Source organism: Physeter macrocephalus, chromosome 1 (genome assembly GCF_002837175.3).
Source record: "Physeter macrocephalus isolate SW-GA chromosome 1, ASM283717v5, whole genome shotgun sequence".
NCBI classification, from domain to species: domain Eukaryota; kingdom Metazoa; phylum Chordata; class Mammalia; order Artiodactyla; family Physeteridae; genus Physeter; species Physeter macrocephalus.
Window position 1 is genome coordinate 85,122,013 of NC_041214.2, and position 19,081 is coordinate 85,141,093.

At 38.9% G+C, this 19,081-nt stretch overlaps 1 protein-coding gene across 1 annotated transcript in view; it reads right to left on the reverse strand.

Annotated features, from left to right (window-relative positions):
- Positions 1–1,938: 1,938 nt before the first annotated feature.
- ATP13A4 (ATPase 13A4) overlaps positions 1,939–19,081 on the reverse strand; it is a 152,765-nt gene continuing 135,622 nt past the window's right edge. The window contains exons 25-30 of the mRNA XM_024124313.2: positions 18,404–18,476; positions 11,049–11,220; positions 10,137–10,330; positions 8,831–8,919; positions 6,691–6,771; positions 1,939–2,151 (exon numbers count right to left, since the gene is read on the reverse strand). Of these exons, the coding sequence (XP_023980081.2) occupies positions 1,939–2,151; positions 6,691–6,771; positions 8,831–8,919; positions 10,137–10,330; positions 11,049–11,220; positions 18,404–18,476 (822 nt within the window). The remainder of the gene's footprint in view (positions 2,152–6,690; positions 6,772–8,830; positions 8,920–10,136; positions 10,331–11,048; positions 11,221–18,403; positions 18,477–19,081) is intronic.

Below are 19,081 nucleotides of genomic sequence, written 5' to 3' on the forward strand. Positions count from 1 at the left end.
GAAGATTTGTGTCCAAAGTCTGGGTGTGCTCTCCTCACCCTGAATCTCAGCTTTCTCATCTGTAAAATGCTGATGGTAAGCCCTTCCTTGTCTGAGTTCCAGGAGGATTATGTAATTCAGATGGCTAGTGGAGGTGATAGCAATTGGTGAGAGGCTTTTCAGAGTATGAACGGTGCACCCCACACTTGCTCGTCACTAGGCTGCAGACCATCTCCAGCTTGCCCCTGCCCACAACTTTAGAAAAATGAGAACTATCAGTTTTAGAAAAAGACATTCAGAGCTTCCATATCACTGCCAAGGCTGACTCTGTCAAAGGAAACATGTCTTTCTGTACTGAGGAAGACAAAGATCCTGCAGCCTGCTCTAATGATTCTTCAAACCCTATTTTAAAACCAGAAACGACAAGGTAACTTTGTGGCTGAGAAACACCATGGTCCAGAATTATCTGCACCATGTTCCAGAACCACGCTCAGGAGTTAAGCCGGGTAAAGGAATGCTTGCAGATGCTCTTGGGAAGTAGCCAACCAGCCAGGGACTCACTCCCTGCCCGGAACATTCACTTAGGATTTGATGTTTGTCATGAAAATGTTGCTTTTGCTTTAAAATACTTTTTGTGGATGTTTTCCTAGAATTCAGTGTTGTCTGCTGAGCTCTATGGTAAAATAAGGGAAATTTTTGTTTTCTGAAATCTAAAGCCTCAAGCTTAAGAAATGCGTACGTTGTATGAGGACTTATGTTAACGATAACATATAATGTTGTAGGACAACACTAACTTTTCTCAAAAATAATAGAGCAGAGGAGTAAAAATTCCTGGAATTGGGCACACGGGATGTGGTTCCTGGAATTGGGCACACGAGATGCGGGGTTCCTAAAACATAGATGTTCACAGAGTCAGGGGCCAGAGTTTAGTGGACAATTCTAGTCCTCTTTGATTTGTGCTACTTTCTTTTCTTTTCCAGGAATATAAGCCAGACCAACTATGTAATTTGGGGGACGCTTATTAAAAATAAGGACTTTCAGGATGGCAATAGCAGAGTATTAAACCAACAATGGGAGCTTTCTGAGCATGAGGTCCTATGTGACTGCCAGTTCGTATGCCCATGAAGCCAGCCCTAAATACAGGAGACTGTACTTCCCAGTTTCTTTGCCAAATCCTTGGTTAATGTGGTGTGAGTGATGGGAGAGATGTGTACCACTTTGACACAGTGAAGAGCCTCCATCCTCCTTCCCCATTGCAATATACATGGAGTCCTTGTGTTGAGTTGGTGGAGCCATCAGATTGGAGCAGTCACCACTCCGAGGAGGGCTAGTCTAAAGAGCCACCCGGATCAAGACAGAAGATCTTGAGTGTTAAGACACTGAGATACTGGAGTTGTTTGTTATTGCAGCATTGGCTAAGCCTATCCTTACTAATACTTAGGGGAAGGCCAGAAATGGAAGGAAACATCTCAGATCTGAAAAGTGCCAAAAAGGAAAGGAAACCAGACAGTGAAGAGTGGTGTGATGGTTCTCATGCATTTGTTTTTCCATCAATGAAATAAGAGTTCAAAAATGATCTTTAACATGTTTACAATTCTATGCTACTTTCCCTCAACTCATTTAAAAAATATATTATCTAAGAAGAAAGATTACGGACTCTCCTTCTCCTTTAGCCTCCCAATCTCTTGGCCCATTGCCATCCCTGGACCATTCTTGAATCACTGAACACCTCTAATACTTTCAGAAGCCAAGAGAAAAACACTCTCCTAGGGCAGTGTTCTGCTCTGTAGAAAGTATTTTATCAAAAAGACTTTAATTTGTCACCATGATTGGGCAGGTTTTTGATTCCAAAAACTCTAGCTGTTATTGTAAGAGTCTCACTTCTTAAAAACAAATCACTGAAACTGGTCCCTTTTGTCACCGTTACTATGTTATATAAACTTGGATATCACATTGCCTTCAAAGTTGTTCCTCGTTGCTCTCAAACACCGGGTTGCTATAAGACACTCCCCTGCCACACGCCGGCATGTCAGAGTAGGAGGTCTGGTTTATGGGGGGCCAACTGGGGTCATTTGCCAAGGCCCTCTGCCATATCCGATACTGGCTCTTTGATTGATAGCCAAAACATCTTTTGATTATCATCCACAGGGCTCTATTTTCAATGATGGCCTCCTGCAAAATAAAAGAGTTACTGTTTACAATCAGAGGTTAATTGTTTCCAGAATACAGCCTTCCATAGATCCTCATAAGGCACTACTGCATTGACTGCTTCAATCTAGCTTGACAAAGAACTTGAGCCTCTGACAAATCCAAGGCGATTTCATGTGATAGGTCGTGGCCTCTCAAACTTTTCCACTTAAGAAACTCTTCTGGAAGAAGAGAGAGAGAGAAACAGTTTCAAGAATCCAGAAACATAGCTTGAAGTAGTCTGCCTCAAGGATTTCATATGTAAATTAAATGTAAAGGCATCCAAATTCTGCAGTTCACTCCATATCACATCCGTATGTGATTTAATATAAATGACACTTAAAATTATCTACTACCAAATGGTATTGACCTTATAGAAAGACATGCCATGCTTATGATGTGACTTGGGTGTACCCTGGCACATCACTGTGTAGTCATGAACACAGGTAAAATTTGGGATGTGGGCCACAGTTTTGGAGCTGGACAGATCTGGATTTGAATCCCAGCTCTGACATCTACTATAGGCAAGTTAATTACCCCATCTGAGCCTCAGTGATTAGAAATAATAATTCCTTCCTCTTATATTTGTCATTAGGATTATATAACTCCCCTTACAATGCAGAGCATGGCATGGCATAGTTACTTCCCTTTACCATTCTTCTGAACTATTCATTTACAAACGGCTGTGCATTGCAGCCTTATTCACATAAGCCTCCAAACTTCACCTACAAATATTTCACTGCAATGCGTTTTTTAAGATGACAGAAGATATGTCCTTTGAAAACATTTTGGACTGGCATTTTACTTCATGAGTTAGACTGAGCCTTGAATAGAGCCCAAGTTATAACTTATAGCACATAACACATGAGGGGTTATGTTAAATTCATTTTTTTCATCATATGTGGTCACAGAGATTGACCATCTTATAAGTTATCATGAAAGAAACAAAGAGGAAAATATGAGGACACAAGCTGTCCCATAGAATTAGAACTGGTTTTGGTGTCTGTCAGTGGTATCTTTGCGAAACTGAAAGAGTTAATTCTGTAGGATTCTACAAGAACTTTTCTAGAGATAGTGGTTTCCTAAATTCCACCCATCTTTGACATCTGAGTCCACTGCCCATGGAAATCATAGAGAACAGCTAGTCTGAATATTCCTCTAAAAACTGATCATCTGTCGACAGGCTGTTAAACACTCACACAGCCATCTTATCAGCATCTTGCAAACCTCAGGGATCACCTAGCCGAACCTGTTCCTTTACTTTCCTAGACCAAGGTTTTTTGTCCTCTTTAATTAACAAGAGAACAGTAGTTCTCCTTAGAGCTGAGATAAGGCAGGATCATAGGTATTCAATCAAAGGTTTTAAAATCTAACTTACGTCCAGGAAATCTTAGCAGGCGTCATACAAAACAAATGAACACACACACACACACACACACACACACACACACACACACGCACAAGACATTAGTGCTCTACACAATATCTTGAGCTTTGTTACAATTCTACAAATGTGATGACCTGTATTACTTTGCTGCTCTGAAAAGGGAATCAAAGAAAGCACTGAGGAATAATCCGTCCTGTCACTGTACATTGTAAATTAGATGTAGAATGAGAAACAAAAGGAAAGCCTTGATGATATACCATTTCTTAAAGAAAAAAACAAAACTTCATCACATGAGCTCTTCTGACAGACATGCAAATAATTCATATATATATATATATACACACACATACATTTATACACACACACGCATTCACACAATGCATAAGTAATAAAAGGGAGGGTGTAAAAGCTATCCACATTAGCTCCTCTGCCTGTTAGCAGGAAGTTAGATCATGAGACCCAGCAAGTAAGGATAAGGTCTCACTCAAACTTGTTTCGTGAGTATCAAATTACCGTCTCCATCTGCTGGGGGTGGGCAGGCTCACTTCTTACATTTAAGAATGGAATAAACCTTTACCCAGCTCCTAATAGAATAAAGCAGTTGTTATAGCTAGTAAGATGACTTCTTGCCATAGTTTAATGGCAAGCAAAAAAAGAAATTTATACCCAGATAACTATAACGCTTGTCTTCTTTCTCCCTGTAGATTGTGAGCTCTACCCCTCTGCTATTATTATCCCTTTCACATCATGCCCTAATACATGGCACAGGTTCAACAAATGCTTGTGGAAAGAGTGAATGAATAAATGATTGCTAGACACAAAGTAAGGAATGGTAAGTACCACAAGAGATAACATAATAATAAGAGCTTATATTTACTAAGCGCTTACTATGTGCTTTTCACTGTTTACATTTCATGCTCACAGTAACCCTCTGAGATAAGGTACCATTATTATCATCATTTTGCAGATGAGGAAACAGAGACACAGAGAAGTGTAGTGACTTGACCAAAGTCAGACAACAAGAAAGGGTGGAGCCAGGATTCAAACCCAGGTAGACTACTCTGCAGCTATATTCTTAGCTGCAAATATACTGAAGGAGAACGGCTTCCTGCTGGGGGATTATGGCAGACTTGGTTGCTTGATTACCCTACAGCCCATTCCTCCTGGCTCTTCCCTGCCCACCTTAAAAAAAATCATAACTAGTCTAAGCCAATTTGTCTAACTTTTTGGCATAGATCCACCTTCCCAGAGTCCTTTTCTACTAAAGCTGACTATGAGACAGAGTTCTAAGCAACGAGGCATAAGAAGAAGTCTTCTGGTGGGCTTCAGGAAATTTTTTGCTTCCTGATAAAAGGTTCATACTTGTGGGAAAAAAAGCTTGCTGGTATCTCTTCTTCCATTTTTTTTCCTGCACTGAAAACAGACATAAAGCCTAGCTACATGGGAGCTAGCTGGGCCCCATAAGCAACAAGCACAAACATGAAAGCCAACATCTAAGGATGGTGAGACAAAAAGGTGGAAGAATGCAGAGCCCCAATGATCCCACAGAGACACTAAACTAGATCTGAAGCCACTGGCTTCCAATCTTCTTGTTAAGTAAGTCAATAAATATCTTTATTGTTTAAGCCACTGTTTGCTGAGCTTTGTTACTTGCCTAACTGATCCAGGCATCAGGAAAAATTCATGAACAGGCTAATACTCTAGCTGTGCCACAGAGGATGGAATGGTATTTCAATATGCAGAAATGGGGAAAGATGTACTAGACAGAAGAAATAACATGATCATGGACAGGAATAAGATATATACATAAGATTATCCCTTAAAGGACAAGGACCATCTTTCTGCAACTCCATAAGAGGACTCTCATGGCAATGCTCTTTTATTAATTCGGTGGCTTTGGGGACCATATGATTTAGCACAGGACTCCTCAGTGTGATTCCTGAGTCAGCTGCATCAGAATTACCTGGCAACTTATTAGAAACAAAAGCTTGTATCTACATCAGACCTACCAAATCAAAAATGCTGGGGCAGTGCTGGACAATCTGTGTTTTAACAAGCCCTCCAGGGAATTCTGATGCCCACTCAAGTTTGAGAAGTCCTGGTTTAGCAAAGAGATAGATGCTCCTTATCCTAATTCTATGTCCTGTTCTGCCACCAGCTCCTGTGCAGCCTTTACCCTGCTTAGTAAGGAAGGCTCCGGAGCTCCTGCATACAAAATACTGCAGGGCCGTCAGGCCCCAGGTGCACCAGCCCACCACAAATCCACCCTCCCTGGAACCAGTCTGGGTTTGTAAGTGAAAGCAGGAATGGGGACAGATGGAGTCTTAAAGCTCATCCCTCCTACAGAATGGATGCCTTTTCTGGGGCGCCCCCTCCCCAAGAGTGGGCTTTAAGAAATGGGGATTGTGTCTAACAGCATTGAAGGAGAGAGTAAAGCGCGTAGCAAGGCAAAGGGGGAGCACAAGCTCATTTTCCTGGGGAAATGGAGCATAGAGAATAAAAGCTGGGAAAAGCTCACTCTGAATCTCATTTCCCATCTGTAAAGTAAAAATGATAGAAGTTGTTCAGTGAAAGAAGCCAGACACAAAAGGCCACATACTGTATGATCCCCTTTATATGAAATGTCCAGAACAGGCAAATCCATAGAGACAGAAAGTAGTTTAGTGGTTGCCAGAGGGTGAAGGAGGAAGAAGGGGAAATAAGGAGTGACTGCTAACGGGTGTGGGATTTCTTTCAGGGTGATGAGAATGTTCTAGAATTAGACAGTGTTGGAGGTTGCACAACTCAGTGAGCATATTAAAAGCCACTGAGTCATATACTTTAAAAAGGTGAATCTTACAGTATGTGACTCATATATCAGTTTCTTTTGAAGAAATTTGAATGAATTGAGTTGGGTCTCTATTTGTGAATTTTAGAAATGGATAGGACCTTCTCCCATCCTCCCCAGCCCCACTTTACAGATAGGCAAACGAATACCTTGTTTGGAATTCATCATAGGGAAGCATCATTGTTCATGTTGCCAAGGAAAAGAGACCCTTGCACTGTTGAACCTTGTCAGCTAAAGCTGTTCCTTTTTCAGACTCCCAGAGAATGCCTCCGCCACCCCAACTAGCAATCAGCAACCTGAGGCCACTTACCTCCACGACAAGGGACACAACGAAATTGGAGCCGAGCATAATGACAATGTAGACCCTCCACAGGACAGGAGTGCAGAGCAGCTGGTGGGAGATGAAAAAGCACAGTCAGTCTGAAGACTAATTATGCTGCAAAAACTTCATGCTGTTCACAGTGTACATGCAGGGCTTCTAACCACACTCATTCTTGTGAGACACTAGACACCTCTGATGGGCAACTTTGGCTTGATTTTCTTGGAATCGTGCTGCAGTCTGAAACTCAACTCATCCAGCTCGCGTTCCTTCCCTCTGTCCTTTGCAGGGCTCAGACCCACATCATAGTGTAGCACCCTCCCCACCTCCACTGGCTTCTCATCTTTTTTTTTTTTTCCCCTTCATAGGTAATTCTTCCAATAACTTTCTTACACATCTCACCTCACCTGGATATCTCCATCTCAGAAGACTTGGACAAATGTAATAGTTTGCTACTATTTGTGTAAACGTGGTAGAATATACATGTAAGAAATGTATATGTACACATGTATAATACATATCTGAAAGTATGTAAAATAAACTGGTGTTATTAGTTGTCTCCAGAGAGAGGAACTGGTAGTCAGGGAACAAGGATGGGAGGGAGGTTTTCACCACATAACTTCTCTAAACTTTTGAATTTTAAACCATGGGAATGTTTTCTCTATTTAAAAACAATATATGAATTTTTTTAAAATGAGCAATAATTAGGTTGCAAAGCAGCATGATTCCATTTAAAATAAAATAAACTTCATAAATCAAACACACATTTATAATATATGAATTTTCAAAGACGGAAGGCTATAGTCAATAATGTTATAATTTTCCTTACCTGCATAGTTACATTCTCTAAAATGCACCCATAATTTTATGTAATAAGAAAAATTATTTTTAAGGTGAGCAATAATCCTTTGCAGAATCTTTTGAAGTCATGCTGGCAATGACCCTGCACAGGTTCCTTCCAAACCAAATGCATTCCTTATTTTGTTACAAGAGGTCCCAGCCCCTCTGAAACAGTCTTCACTAACTAAAGAGTGTAACTAAATCCAACATGTTTTAACCTTAACTTCAGCAGGATTAAGGAATTTTAACTCATTTAGAAGACTAGTGGGCAAAGACTATTTATCTCCATGAGTACCTAATCTAATTCATGAATACAATTATACTGTTAACCACAGTAATACAATTATAAAAATGAAAAACTGAATGTAGATATTAGTTTATATGTCAAATGTCACCATGGGTTTGTGAAGGTGTTGCTGGTTTGGAATGCACTATGTACTCCAAATGCTTGTCTACGTTTAGGAACCTGATCTGCAATGATCAGTCAGTCATTGCCATTATGTGCCATTCACTATGCCAGGCACTGGTAATACAAGAATGAATAAGATAGGATCTTGGCCCTCATGAAACTTATCTTTGAGATGGAGAAGCAGACAGGCAATTTTACAAAGAACTAAAAGCTCAGTTCCTTTTATCATCTCTTCTATATCCTATTTATTGGTCTAAAGGACTTTTATTAATGATTAGCTTCTAATTCAAAAGAAGAATAGATTAGAGGAATCAAAATATACATTTTCCCTTGCTTGAATATGTAAAATTTCTGTCTCTTCTAGAGTTTCACAGTTGTCTCAAAATTACAAAACTGTAAGAGAGTACTTGAGGTAAGATATGGATCTTTGAACATAAGTTTTGCAGACATTAAGTCTGTAATACAGAAAAACACGTTTTTAAAGAGTTAAAAGAAAAGATGTAAATACAGATTTGAGAATTAACCCCAAAAGTGTTACAGGCAAAACTGTTTTAAACAGCTTCAAAGCAAAACCATTTAAGAGAAAATTCTCTCACATTTGAAAGAGAAAATGTATAAATAGAATTTCCAATCTTACAGGGATCTCTTAAAGGAAAAATGTTCAGTACTTCTGAAATACTTGAAATCAAGGCTAGACAGAATTTTATTTCCCGACCAGCTTAAATAAAAAATATGAATAAATTCAGCATTCATTTTAACCCTACCATCTCAAAAGAATAATAGGTGTCAAGAATCCATGTCAATTGCAATTGTGGCCTGCTTTTTGAAGTCAGGGTGTTATATAACTATAAAATATCATCATATCCCAGAGATAAGACTTACATCCAGACGCCTATATAATTCTGGAATATCGGCAAATAGAATGAATAGACACACACTCAGCTGTATGACCAGCACAAGGACAAATATATCTGAGGAAATAAGAACACAAGCTATCATTTAGAGAAATCTGAGTCCAGAGTATCGCATCCATTGATACACATATTCTAGATTAACACTGATTGGATTTACTTGATTTCTACATCCAAACTCAGCAAAATAGATGAAAAGTACTCATTTCTATGCAATGGGTCTCACCTCTACGATTTCTATGTATGTCCTTGAGGTAAGTGGAAAATTTCACATGCATGTTATATATTTCAATTAATAAAAATGGGACATACATATAGGGTAATACTGACAAAATAACGTTTTCAATAAATGCCTTGGAGATATCCAAGTATCTGAGTCTCTTTAATGCAAATCATCTGCCTCACATGTATGTGTATAGCTGATTCACACTTTGTTATAAAGCAGAAACTAACACACCGTTGTAAAGCAATTATACTCCAATAAAGATGTTAAAAAAAAATCATCTGCCTCAAATCCTTTTCGGGGTGGGGGGGAAGGGGGACTGTAAATAAACAAATGTTTGAATTGCAATCATGTGGAGGTCAGCATTTGATTGCTTCCTCATCTCAAGAAGAAGAGCAAAATAATTTTCCCAGAACAGATTTTTCTGAGGATATTCATTCTTCAACTTGTGCTTTTAAATTTTCCCAATTAGAGGGGTAGTGATGCTATGCAAATACATGTCCCAAAAGCTAAACAGTTTACCTACTTCTCCTAACACTCACCCCCACCCTCAGCCCAGACTGTAAGGAGGTGAGAGGTACTTTGGCCAAGAATCTCAACAACTTTCTATAGTCAGGCTCCTCCAGGCTGGACCCGCTCCCAGAACTGCCAATCACATAGTGTCATCCTGACCATTGTATCCATGGCAGGAGACACTTCCAACGGAGTGCTGTGACCCTTCTCCCCACCTCCTCTGAGATGAATTCTGACAAGTACTGACAAGCAGAGAATTAAACGTGTCTTCCCAATTTGGAGTGAACCCATGAAAAGATACCTAGAGACAAATTTCTAGGGAAGGGAAGTGGTGGATTAAGAAACTCTAGTATTTAATGCAGCTTTGAGGGAGGTAGCAAAGGACCAGGAAATAAGGCTGCATGTGTTTACAGAGCCCTGGAGTGGAAGTCAGAAGACCCTAGATGAGTGCCAACTCTGCAATTTCTCCTTGAGTGACCCAGGAGTATCTGTTCTCCTCTCTGATGACCTCTCACCTCTGATATGGTACAGTTCTACTCACAGTTTGTGTATGTGGGCTGCCTAAATGGTTTTCCTTTAGAGAAGACAAGAGCCACAATGATACAGTTGATTGTTCCCAAGAACCATATAGTAGTGTTCTCAAAACTTGTGAAGACACCATTACTTCCGATCTTATCTGGAGCAGTTGGAGAAATGGTTAACTTTGAGATGGTTTCATTTTGCACTGTGCAGGTACTAAAAAGGAAACCAAAGAAGCTAATGAAGTGAGATGACAAGCCCTTATGAAGCATATGTATCTACACAACTACATGTCCTCAATGCTTCTATAATTGCCTACACTTTGGGAAAGAATACACTGAAAAGTAAGGAGAAAGAAACCAGCATGTATAGATCTATATTTTGGGTAGATGGATAGATGATTGATAGATAGATGATAGATAGATATCAATAGATAGATAGCTAGATAACAGATCCAACAAGTTATTTATTCAATAAGTTGGGCACCAATAATGTATTAAGACTATGTGAGAGAAAAAGATATGAGTAAGTCATGACACTTCCCTCTATTTGCTTCAGATTTCTGAACATTTACAAGTAGTGTGACTGTACAATTTATCATCCAACAGGCACAGATTTGAATGTGAAAGGAAAAAATATAATCATTTCGTTGGGATATCAGGCTTAAAATAGGGCTGCCTAGCCAAACTATAATGCATGGTCACCCTAGATATAAAAGATGGTCAGAGTTCACTATCATTCAAGATGAGCAAAGATAAATGCTAATGAATGATGCCACCAAACTGTGCTACAAAGAAGAGATCACTGGAAAACTGCCAAGGGCCTTAAGGAAGCCAAAGCTTTAGTAGAATGAAGACCCATTTGCCTCCCAACATATGGGCCAGATGATGTTTGACAGAAATTAGAATGTGACAATCTAAGGCTGTGATCGTACCTGTGTATCCCCATGGAATACCAAGGCTGCCTCTGAACCAGAATGAAGCCCACAATGTGCATGGCCAGGCTGAGAAGAATGTTGAGAATCACAGAGAGCAGCAGAGGCGGGGAGATCAGCCGTCCTGCAGGTCTGAAAGGCACCAGCTTGGGATAGGCACCATTCAAATTCACTACAAAATAAATTCAAGTTTTATATGTATATGAGAGCAGGAAAATTTTGTATTCTTCATCAGAAGAATGGTGTAACTTCTTGGGCCCATATATCTGAGGAAATTGACAAATTGAAATATTGATACATCACAAAGTAAGGGAATAAAACAATGAATTAATTCAAACTCAAGTCATATGAGGAATTCTTGAAAGAGAAGACATAGAACAACAACAAGATGCCCTTTTCCCCCCTATTAAATAAGCAAAGACTATTAAATTATAGATGAGGAAGTGATGAAGTGAGCACTCTCATACACTGTTTGTGGAAACATATATTGACACAAAAATACCTTCTGCAGGGCAATTTGGCAATAAATATGAAGAGATTGAAAAATGTTCATAACCTTTGACATAGCTATTCCATTTCTGGAAGTTTATCCTAAGCTAAAAATTCAGAGATGTAGGAAGATGTTCATCACAGCACCATTTACAATAAATTATGGTACATCTCTATAATGAAACAACATACAGTCACTAAGAAGTAATGTTTTCAAATATTTAATAACAAAATGAGGAGTGACATCAACCAAATGGCAGATTAGCAACTCCAACATCCCATCCCTCCACAGAAACATTGAAAAACAAAAGGAAACTGTCAGAAGCAACTTTGTCAGAACTCTGAAAAACAGACGAAAGTTTACAGCAACCAAGCAAAGGCTGAGTCAAGAAAAAGACAACTTAAAAAGGGGAAGAAAGCTTTGTGGCATTTTTACTTGCCCTTGCCCCGCTCCCTCCTTAGCTCAATGGCAATCTTGAACATTGTTGTCTGCATTCCCAGTGGGGGACCCTGGTCCCTGGTTACAAAAGGGGAAAAGCAGACTTTATCCACAAATTATTGTGTATGTCTGTTCTAAGCTGTCTGGAAGCTACCTGGAGAACTGATGCAAGGTGTTCATCTCTGTTTTGCCTAATACAAAACTTAGTCAGGGTGGAAAAGCAGCATACACTCCTTAAAAACACTATAAAGCTAACAAGCTACCCATAGTCATGGGGAGCAAAAGATTACAGTTGAGACATAAAATAACCACCTGAAGCCTAAAAAGAAAAGTTAAGGAGCATTTATTTGGAAAATTATGGTATTCAAAACTACCTGTGCATGTTGGGGAATATAGAAAGCCATGTGCCTGCCAAAGATGTATGCTCAGAAAAGACCAGAAAAGACCCTAAGCTTTCAGCCCTGGATAATCGCTAGACTCAGCACAAGCTTAGTTAAGTGTTGAAGTGCCCCAGCACAGAACTAGTCTGCAAAGACTGGGAGAGGTATTTCTTTGTTCAAGTTTTCAAACTCATGGAATTCAACTCATGGATATCTCTGTCAAAACACTAGCTGAACAAAAGCTAAAGCAACAGAGATTTTAGTGACCACACATGACAACTGATCTAATCTTTGCAAAAATAGTTTAGAAAAGTCACTAAATAAATGGACTACTACAGTCTTCAAAAAGCAGCAAAACAAAAAACATCAAGCCCTGGGGAGGGGAAAGAATCTGATTTCCAGAGTTACAACATTATAATATTTAATGGAATAAAATAAATTGACAGAAATTATTTCTGAGGAAGCCCAGACGTTGGACTTACTGGGCAAAGACTTTAATACAATTGTTTTTTTGTTGTTTTTTTTTTGTGGTACGCGGGCCTCACGCTGTTGCGGCCTCTCCCGTTGCGGAGCACAGGCTCCGGACGCGCAGGCCCAGCGGCCATGGCTCACGGGCCCAGCCGCTCCGTGGCACGTGGGATCCTCCCAGACCGGGGTGCGAACCCGGTTCCCCTGCATCGGCAGGCGGACGCGCAACCACTGCACCACCAGGGAAGCCCAATACAATTGTTTTTAACATGCTCAAAGAACCGAAGGAAATCAGGGAAATAATGTGAACAAAAGGAGAGTATTAAAGAGATAGAAATTTTAAAATGAAGCCCAAAGACATTCTTTTTAAAGAATCCTCTTTTATAATTTCTATCTCTTTATTGATGTACTCATTTTGCCCAGTAAAGGTAATTATTTGGGCAAATATAAAATCCTATATTATTGTATTTGTGTTTTTTAACTCAGCTTTTTATTCCTACATGATTTAAAAGACAAATACATAAAAAAACAATTATATACATATGTTATTGGGCACACAATGGTTAAAGATGTAATTTGACAACAACAGCATAAAAGGAGGAGACAGACCTGTAAAGTAGCAGAGTTTTTATATGCTACTAAAGGTAAGGTACCTATTCAAACTAGATTGTTACACATTTAGCATATTACATGTAATCCTCATAATTATATATTATGTAATAAAAAACCTACAGTTAACATCACACTCAAGGGTGAAAGATTGAAAGCTTTCCCCCCTAAAATCAGGAACAAAACAAGGATGCCTACTTTCACCACTTATTCAGCATTGCATTGGAAGTTCTATCTAGAGCAATTAGAGAAGAAAAAGAAATTAAAGTCATTCAAGTTGGAGGAAAGAAGTAAAACTATCTCTATTCACAAGTGACATGACATGATACCAAATAGTAGAAATCCCAAAGAATCCTCAAGAAAACTGCTAGAGTTGATAAATGAATTCAGCTATGTTGCAGGATACAAGATCAACAAATAAAAATCAGTTGAGGGCTTCCCTGGTGGCGCAGTGGTTGCGCGTCCGCCTGCCGATGCAGAGGAACCAGGTTCGCGCCCCGGTCTGGGAGGATCCCGCATGCCAAAAAAAAAAAATCAGTTGAGTTTCAGCACATCAACATTAAAATGTGGTATATATATAAAATGGAATATTATTCAGCCATAAAAAAGAATGAAGTTCTGATACATGCTACAACATAGATGAATCATGAAAGTATTATGCTAATAAGATATGCCAGAAACAAAGGGACAAACATTGTATGGTTCAACGTATTTGAAACATCTTGAACTGGCAAGTTCATAGAGATAAAAAATAGTTTAGCGGTTATCAGAGGCTAGGTGGAGGGGCAATGGGAGTTATTGCTTAATGGGTAAAGAGTTTCTGTTTGGGGTGATGAAAAAAATTAGAAATAGATAGTGGTGATGGTTGCACAATGTTATGAATGTAATTCATGTTCTTGAATTGTACACTTAAAAACAGTGAAAATGGCAAATATTATGTTATGTATAATTTACCACAATAAAAAAGAATGAAAATATTTACACATAAAAATGTGGTCATGAAGTTAAACTAAGAAAAGCAGGATGCACAACTATTATATAGAAAACATAATTCAAATTTCTTTATCTATACGTGTGTGTGTGTGTGTGTGTGTGTGTGTGTGTGTGTGTGTGTGTATAATTGGAAGGGAATACATCAAAATGCTTTAATTGGTTAGCTCTGGATAGCAGGATATAGGAGGATATAGGTGGTTTTTTTCTTTGTTATCTCTTGCAATGTTTTCCATCTTCTTTTCACAATGAATTATATCAAAAAATAGAGAAAAATCTGGAGATGCTTGTTATGGGAAAGAGAATGATCACAGAAGAAATGAGAGCTGTTTTCAAATATCTGAAGGACTATTCTGGAGAGAAAAATCAGACTATTCTCTGCCACCCCAAATGGCAGAACTGAAGACTGAGATGGATGAAAGTTACACAGAGGTAGATCTGGCTTGATGTAAAGGATTACTCTGTTAACAGCAAGGACTGTCCAAGGATGTTCTTACAGTAGATTTAACAAATATTTAATGAGCTCCTTTGATATGTCCGGCACTGTTAGAAGTATTGGGAATACAGCAGTGATCAGGATAGACAAGGTGCTGTTCTCACGAAGTACACACACTGAGTGAGGGAAGGCAGGCAAAAACAAATAAAAACATAGGTAAATACCTAATTTTGGATTGTGAAAAGTAGTGTGAAAAAAATAAAGCAGAACATGTGGTGATAGAGAATATCTGGCTTGGTCACTATTTAAAGTGACCTTTCTGAAGTGGTGACATTTTTCTGACTAATAAGAAAAAGCCAAAACCATAGGAAGATCTACAGGGAGAGTATTTTAGGCAAAGAAAATAGCAAAAACAAAGGTGCTGAGGTGCCCACAAGCTCACAAGACAGAAAGAACAGGATGCCTGGAACAAGTAAGTGGGTAGCAATACAGTTAGAGGTGAAGCTGGAGAAGTAGGCCGGAGCTGGATCATGTAAGACTTTGGATTTAGTGGAAATGGGAAGGATGACAATAAAATTTACATTTAAAAAACAAGAGTCTTACTACCATGTGAAAGGTAAATTGGGGTGAGGAGAAGTCAGCAAGATCAGTTGTGAAGGTATCGCAGTAATCCACAGGGGAGGTGACATGGCTTTGTGACAGTAGCTACAATAGGGATGGAGAGAAGCTATGTAGGATGTGTTTCGGAGGTAGAGCCAATAGGAATTGTTTATATATATAGATATTATATATAAAGGTGAAGAAAAGAGGGAAATTAAGGATGACTCCAGGTCTTCGATGTGAACAACTTGGTAGATTGTGGTACTATTTCAATAGAATACAAGCTCCATGAGGAAAGGAGTTTCTATGGTTTTTTCCACTGATGTATATCAAGTGCCTATTACAGTAAGTAGTACACACCAGACACTCAGTAAATATTTACTAATTTTGTTGAATATCAGATCTGATAGAATAAAGCATTCTGTTTGGGCACATTAAGTCTCCGTCCTGTTAAAGATCCAAGATTAGATGCTTGGCAGCTTCATTTCCAGAATTTAGGATAGACATCAAGCAAGCCTAGAGACATAAATTTGGGATTCATCATCATACAGATGACATTAAAGCCATAGAATTGGTTGAAATCACTTAGGGAGATTGTGTAGATTGAAAAGACAAGAGAACCTAAGAACAAGCAAGCCTTGGAACATTGTAAAAGTTAGAGCACAGGTAAAGGAGCAGAGGCCAGCAAAAGACATGAGGAAGCTGTATTCATTAAGGCAATAGATAATTCAGGAGTGTGTGGCATCACAAAAGCCAAGAGAAGAAACCTTTTGAAGGATAAGAGTGCTGTTGAGAGATCCAAGTACAATGAGGAAAGATAAGTGATCAGTACTGTTGACCGCAAGGAAGTCATTGGTGGACTTGACAAGAGCAGTGTTGGAGAAGAGGCAGCCGAAGTGTAGATAGTACTTACCCTCCTTGAGTATATTCTCTGAAAGCAAAGCTTTTGAGCAAGTTTTTTAAACCATAAGTTGGCGTGATATCTGTTAAGATTATGATGACAAGGTGTAAGATGAAATAGTGGAAACAGTGTGAAAGCAAGGCCAGGAGGCATGTGGAAGAGGCAGTTTAAGATTGGTACTTTTTTTTTTTGTATCGAAGTATAGTTAATTTACAATGTTGTGTTAGTACAACAAAGTGATTCAGTTATATATATATATTCTTTTTCAGATTCTTTTCCATTACAGATTATTACAAGATATTGAGTATAGTTCCCTGTTTTATACAGTAGGTCCTTGCTGTTTTCCTACTTTATATACAGTAGTGTGTATATGCTGGTATTTTTGAATGTATCAGTAATGTGGACCCTCCCAGCCAGTGGTGTCTGGAGCTGGCTCATACGAGCTCACAAGAGCCAACTGCCACTAAGTTTGTAAGCCAATTATTAAATATGGCCATTATTAGAAGAATACTATATAAAGTTGCAATTAAATAAATATTATCTTAAAAACAAAGATAATGAATACTCAGAACGGATAATGTCCTAATGATTTTACTACAGTTTAGCATTATCTCTGTTCTTAAAGTTAATAATGGAGATTGAACTTAAACATGTGTCACGTCTGTAGCCATTAGATCAGGAACAATTGTTTTTTAACTGAGGAAATATTCTTCCAGATTTCAAGAACTATTATCCAAATTAGCAAATAAGTTGCTCACATGACTGATGAATGATTAAAGTTTCAGCATAAGCCTGTGTTGTTTTGCTCACTCAGGTAAAGAAAAACGTCAACGAACATTCATTCACATCAGAACTATTTCAGTCATCAATCACAAAAATATATTGACTATGGATACAAGACTTTGATGAAACTCAGTTAAAGCATTCTGTGAGAATCCATTGGCTAAATGGAGTTTGCAAGAAAGAGTAATGTATACTTTATTGTTATTTGATAATTGCTCACTATACATTTTTCTTTTTAGTAAAGCTTATAATAAGCTTCTATGCATATGCATATACATGCATATCTACAATTTTTTGGAGAGCTGGCTGTTACATATGTGCGAGGAAACCACTGCCTTCCACCAAACAACTGCACAGGCCCAGAATCCAAATTCATGCCCGTGAACATTAGAATCTGGCTGATTGAAACGAAATGACAATAGAATTAGAGATGGCAAGTGGACAAAGTGGGTCTACTCAACTGTTTGGGAAGTTTGAGAATAAAGGGGACAGTAGCTAATGGTAGATTTGGAGGTCATAGAAGAGGTTTTAAAGAAAGAAGATACAAAAATATATTTATCTGCTGATTGGAATGATCCAGTGGACCAGAGAAAAGTTGGTGATAGAGAAAAAGATAATTCCAGGAACAAAATCCTTGAGGAGGTAGGAGCAGGTAGGATTTAAAGTACACGTGGAGCTGGTGGCATTCGTATATAAGAGAGAAAAGCAGAGAATATGGTAAAGACGATGGATAGTGGTCAGGCTGGGGAAAAATCCCATAGCGGGGAAACTGGGGAGACAATTCATATATTAGTTAGGAGGTGGTGGGTGAGAGTGGCATAACGGCAAGATTACATTTAATCTCTGTTCTAAATCCTGAGAGGTTAGGATTGGAAACGGGAAACATAAAAGCCATTTAACTTCTATAAATGTGGCACATTTGGACCATAATTATACCTAAAAGCACACTGAAGTCAGTGTTCCTGATTTTCAAGATGCTTTTTTTCATTTTAAAGGTTTAGTGACCGTTTAAAGAAGCTCTATATTTTGTGGAAAACAGCAAAACAACGAGCCAGCTTTTCCTTTGCTAACACTTTCAACACTTAAAACTGAAGATTCTATTTCCTCTTTCTCTCTCTGCATACCATAGCCCTTTGGGAATAAGTCACTCATCACTGCGGCTATAACTGCTACCCCTCAATGGTGGACTAACCCTGCAGGGGCAGAGAGAAGCAAGGGGAGGGGAGTATCTCTGAGAAGAAAATTTTAAAGATGTCTTACTTGTTACACCAATAAGAGTTGTAATGGCCAGATCCTGGAACAGAAACTGGTAATTTGAAAGGCTGTTTGTCTCCTGAAAATAAAAAGGAAAGTGGCTCAAAAAAGTTATAACCTTCTGGATGAAATGTGACATCAATTGGACTCATTTTCTCACTGCAACATAGGATTTTCAAGTAAATTACCAAGGAGATGGTATGGTCAGGGGCCTGGTCATGTCGGCAGGGGTACCAAAGACAAGCCTGCAAACTCCTTTCTAGACAGGAGGGCCACTGCAGTGTGCTTTCTGGGCTGCTTGAGCATCAGTGTCACCCCTGTTGAGGGGAACATCTCACTCTGATTCATCTCTGCTCTCTTTTCTACTTGTTAGCAGAAAGGCTGGGGTTTGGTCTGGCACAACAAAATGATACATTCCCAATGGTCAGTGACAAATGTGTGGTGATCTTACCTAAATTTCACCAATGGAAAATGAGAGTAACTAAACCCACTATTTGCATTCTTCGGTGTTGTTAGAAAGTCCTGATAAAGCATCTTGATATTCTTGAAAAAAAAAAATGTTCATGTCTTACTGATTTCAAGAAACTTGCTTCCTTCTCCCCCCGCACCCCCTTCGTGGAAAGGAGATAACGATGACCCATGTTTAACTCTACTTTTGAGCATAATGAGTTATTGGGATTCCAA